General features: G+C 34.8%; 1 protein-coding gene across 2 annotated transcripts in view; it reads right to left on the bottom strand.

The window, feature by feature from the left end:
* Positions 1-4,309, bottom strand: part of vipr2 (vasoactive intestinal peptide receptor 2) — a 45,654-nt gene that overhangs the window by 14,580 nt on the left and 26,765 nt on the right. For both annotated transcript variants that reach the window (XM_014022042.1, XM_014022041.1), the window contains exon 4: positions 1,318-1,409. In XM_014022042.1, coding sequence (XP_013877496.1) covers positions 1,318-1,409 — 92 coding nt within the window. The remainder of the gene's footprint in view (positions 1-1,317; positions 1,410-4,309) is intronic.

Below are 4,309 nucleotides of genomic sequence, written 5' to 3'. Positions count from 1 at the left end.
AAATAAGTAAGTAAATAAGTAAATAAATAAGTAAGTAAATAAGTAAATAAATAAGTAAGTAAATAAGTAAATAAATAAGTAAATAAGTAAGTAAATAAATAAGTAAGTAAATAAATGCCAGCTATAACTACCTTTGTATTTCTTTAACAGATGCCAGCTGATAGATACTGTTTCCTGGAGCTTCTGGTGCTTTTAACTCATTCAGCCTTCCTCAAAGGTGAGGAAGATGCAGCAGGTTCCACAGGAACCAYAACAACAGTGACAAACTTTGGGTTTGGCAAAAATGAAATGACTTTCTGTTTTTAGAGTATGAAATGAAAATAGAAAAATATTATTTTTCAATATCTGCTTTTAAAATTATAAAACATGATCAAAAAGCACAGCGACCACAGTCAGTGTGTCTTTTGGTCATTGGGTTTTCTCTTTAGAAACCGTTATTAAAAACACAAAAAATGAGGGACTATTTRAGTTTTTGTTTTAAAACACAGAAATTAAAATGAAAATAGCATTTCTCATTCACAGTTTCAAAAAGGGAAGAAAAAGACTGTTTTTTTGTTTCAGATGACAAAAAAACAATTTATTTTTTTCCCTTCAGCTCCTGCAATTAAAGCTTCTGAGAACAGAAAAAAAACATAACGTCTGAAAAGGTTTAACATGTGGAAGCAAAATTCAAATTATTATTTTTTCCATCCAAGGACTCAGCAAGACCATCAAAAACAAAGGTTGTGCAATAATGTTTTATATTTCTCTGTACTGTTAACAAAATATCTCAGTCACTGATCTGTTAATGGAACTTTAAAAACCTAATTATTGAGTGTACTGCTATGATTTGTTAAGGACAACCTAATTAAAGATGGCCGCCACAGCAAAGCAAACATAAAAAAACACAAAAGTGATAGTAAATCAGTAGATTTTTTACAGATGTGTGTCTTCCTTTCAACGGATGCTCCTCCTGATGACAAACAAGACCACAGAGCTGATTTTACAGACACTGAGCTAAAACGTGGTGTGTTAGCAGCCGAAGGTAAATGATGTTGTGACAACAGTTTAACACCAGCATCAAAGGGAAACAGTGATTCTGTGACGCAGACAGCAGACAGACAGGCTCGTTCCAACAAACTGCTGACATGTTTCACACCATATTGACCTTTTTAAAAACACTGTTTCCCACCTCAAACTAGGGTTAATTAACAATCAGCCCTGCAGGCCTCATCAATCACATCCCACTAAAGCTCTAAATTCTGTCACGGCTTCCTGAGCTCAACGCTGATCGGAGCTCAGGTGATGAAAGCAGCAGAAAAAAAGCAGTAACGGCACCTTGTCCTGGCTCGTGTCCGACCCACACACGCTGCTGATGTTCGGGAAAACCTCCGACCAGCCRGCTCTCGTGCAGTTCCTGCTGATGTTACCTGAGAGAGAGAGAAAAACACTTTTAGTGAGCCTCCATGCAGAAAAGTAAAATTACCCTTTTTCTGTTTCAGCTTTAAATGTTTGAGTAAATCCTCACTTCTTTTTCTTGAAAAAGCAGAYTAGTAAATTTGTAACATATAATCAAATATTGATGGGGAAAAAAGGGGGAAACTACTGATTTTAAACATTCGACCTACTGAAAACTGTATGAAACTATTCAAAGATTCAAGATTTAAAGAGTTTATTTGTTGTCATATACACAGATGAAACATGTTTCCTTGAGCAATGAAATTCTTACTTTGCCGTCCACCGTGAATGCCTACAGACAACCAGATGAAAAAAATGAGCACTCAAAAGAAGAAAGTAAAGGGATAAAGGATAAAAAGACCACACTTGAAACAAAAAAGAGACCGAACTAGAGATAATAACATCAAAAAAGGGACACTATCAGTGTTTAGTGTGTGTAAAAGTGCAGATTTGCAACAGGTGAAATGAAATGTACACATGTGCAGTATTAATGGTCAGAAAATTGTCACATTCAGCTGTTTAGAAGTATATTAATAAATAAATAAATATGGTGCTGTATGACCGCCAAAATTAAGACTATTACGCAACCAGCTGTTGCTATATCCTTGTAGCAGGAGGCTACAGCAGTCGCTAGTTCGATGCTAACACAAATAAATAATCTTTACATTTAAGCGCCGGCCTCTCAGTTAGCGGTGCTGGTCTGTCATTAATCAGATCAATAGCTGCTTTAGGAATAGACATAGCCTGCTGCTACAAGGATGTAGCAACAGCTAGTTGCGCAATAGTCTTAATTTTGGCCAGAGATTTATAGTAACTAAGTACATTTACTTAGTTACAGTATTTTTTGATAAATTGTAATTTTACCAAGCAATTTTTAAATCATTACTTTTACTTTTATTGTTACATTTAAAACCTAAAATTGATACTTTTACTTCTTTACTTTAAAATTTAGCATCTAGTTACTCGTAACAAAATTAAATATGTTCAAACTTATCATGAAAGGAGTTGTTTCTGCACTCTAAAAAACTGAAGTGTTGAATTTACTCAACCGAGTCATGTCAGCTGGTTTCACTAAACCTAGCAGAGTAAATATGAGTTAAGAATATTGTCTGCACTTGGTTTAGTGGAACCAGTTTGGTCAAACCCTTAACTGACGCCCCTGAAATTCCTTAAAAGCCTTTTGACATTTTTAAGGTGCTAAACTAAAGGTAAGAAATGGAGGAAGTTGTCTGACACCTTAGTCCACAAAATAAAAGCCCCCAGGAAACGTTTCAAGGCAGAAACTGAACCATTTTTGCCAACCAGTGGAACAAAGACTGTTAAGAGGTTCAGGAAATTCTACAGTTTATTTCTTAGAGAGTGCGTAAAAGTACTTTTACTTTCCCAATTTTTATGAACAGTTTTATGACTTTTACTTTAGTATTTTTTTCATCGGTGAAATTTATTTTTACCAGTCATTTTCTGTTAAGGTATTTTTACTTTTACTTTGTTATTTTTTTTTCAAGTACTTTATAGACCTCTGATTTTGGCCCTCATACAGCGCCACGTAAGTGTGCCAAAATGCTAAAACAGGAACCATGACGTGTCAGTGAATGCTGACGCTCAGACAGGAAAAAAAAAAAAGTAAAACCAACAGAAAATAAAATCACATCACWCTAAATGTCAAACTTTTAGTTGAATTATGTCTGATTTACTGAACTCTCCTCAGTGAACTGATAAAAACCACCTCTTTGTGAACTATGTGACATTCAGCATGAAAACCACCCCACAGCTGTTTCTGCAGCGTCTGAGGGAAACGACTTTATCTCACAGATGTAGAGATCAAACAGGAAGACACTAAACACGCCTCTGAAGCATGACTGATAAAGACAGACATGATGATGTGATGTATGATGAGAATAATGAAGCCTGCAGTGAATGAAGTTTCAGAGCACTGAGTGTAAAACAGGACGATGATGATGATGATGATGATGATGATGATACTGCTGAAACCCTCAGCAAGACTGACAACGTCCTTCCAACAGCTGAGATAATGAAGTGAAATAAACCCATTAATTGAAAGAAAATAACAATAAAAATGGTATTTCTACGTTTTGCTTTGTCATCAGATTTAAACAGAAAAATAATTTCTGGTTCCGGCTGAGAGTCGAGATAATCTGACAGAGAGCTCTGAGACAAACCAAACAAACTGAACTCGTTTTGAAGAGTCACTAATAAGTTGACAAAAACTCTGTTTTGTTTCTGTTTTACTCTTTTCTGGGTTTTTAGTTCAGGAAAACAGAAGTCACCAGCCTGCCAGCCTTTTCACTGACAGTCCCACAAAGACATGAGGAAATACCACAGAGGTCTACAGAACTACTGGAGTGAGCAGAAACCACATGACCACATGATCTACTGTAGAAGCAGCTAAGCATAATGGGCAAGAGTCTGGATTTACCATTACTGTACTGGAAACATAGAAAAGAAAAAAAAAGAACTGATGATGTAAAAACCACAAAAGCTAAAATATTTTAGAGTGTATATAATTATCTAATGTTTTAAATAAAGGCAGAAAGCTGAGTTATGGATGTACCAACAGAAGAGAAACATGCCTCATTTCACAAGTAAACAAATTTTATCTTATTTATTCTAATTAAAGCCTTTCCATGTTTATTTTATTCGCTCTTTTAAATGTTTTTATATCGACTGTTTTCTTATTGATGTTTTTGTTGTTTTTAATCTGATCTGTCTCTGTAGCACTTTGAGGTTTGGAATCAAATGAAAAGTGCATTACAAATAAAATTTATTATTATTATTATTATTATAAAATTTGAAGAAAAAAAATCCTCAGTTCGTTAAAATGTTTTAACGCTCGCTTGAGGTGGTTTTTGGA

Source organism: Austrofundulus limnaeus, unplaced genomic scaffold, assembly GCF_001266775.1.
Source record: "Austrofundulus limnaeus strain Quisiro unplaced genomic scaffold, Austrofundulus_limnaeus-1.0 Scaffold315, whole genome shotgun sequence".
Classification (NCBI taxonomy): domain Eukaryota; kingdom Metazoa; phylum Chordata; class Actinopteri; order Cyprinodontiformes; family Rivulidae; genus Austrofundulus; species Austrofundulus limnaeus.
This window is presented reverse-complemented; position numbering and strand designations above follow the sequence as displayed.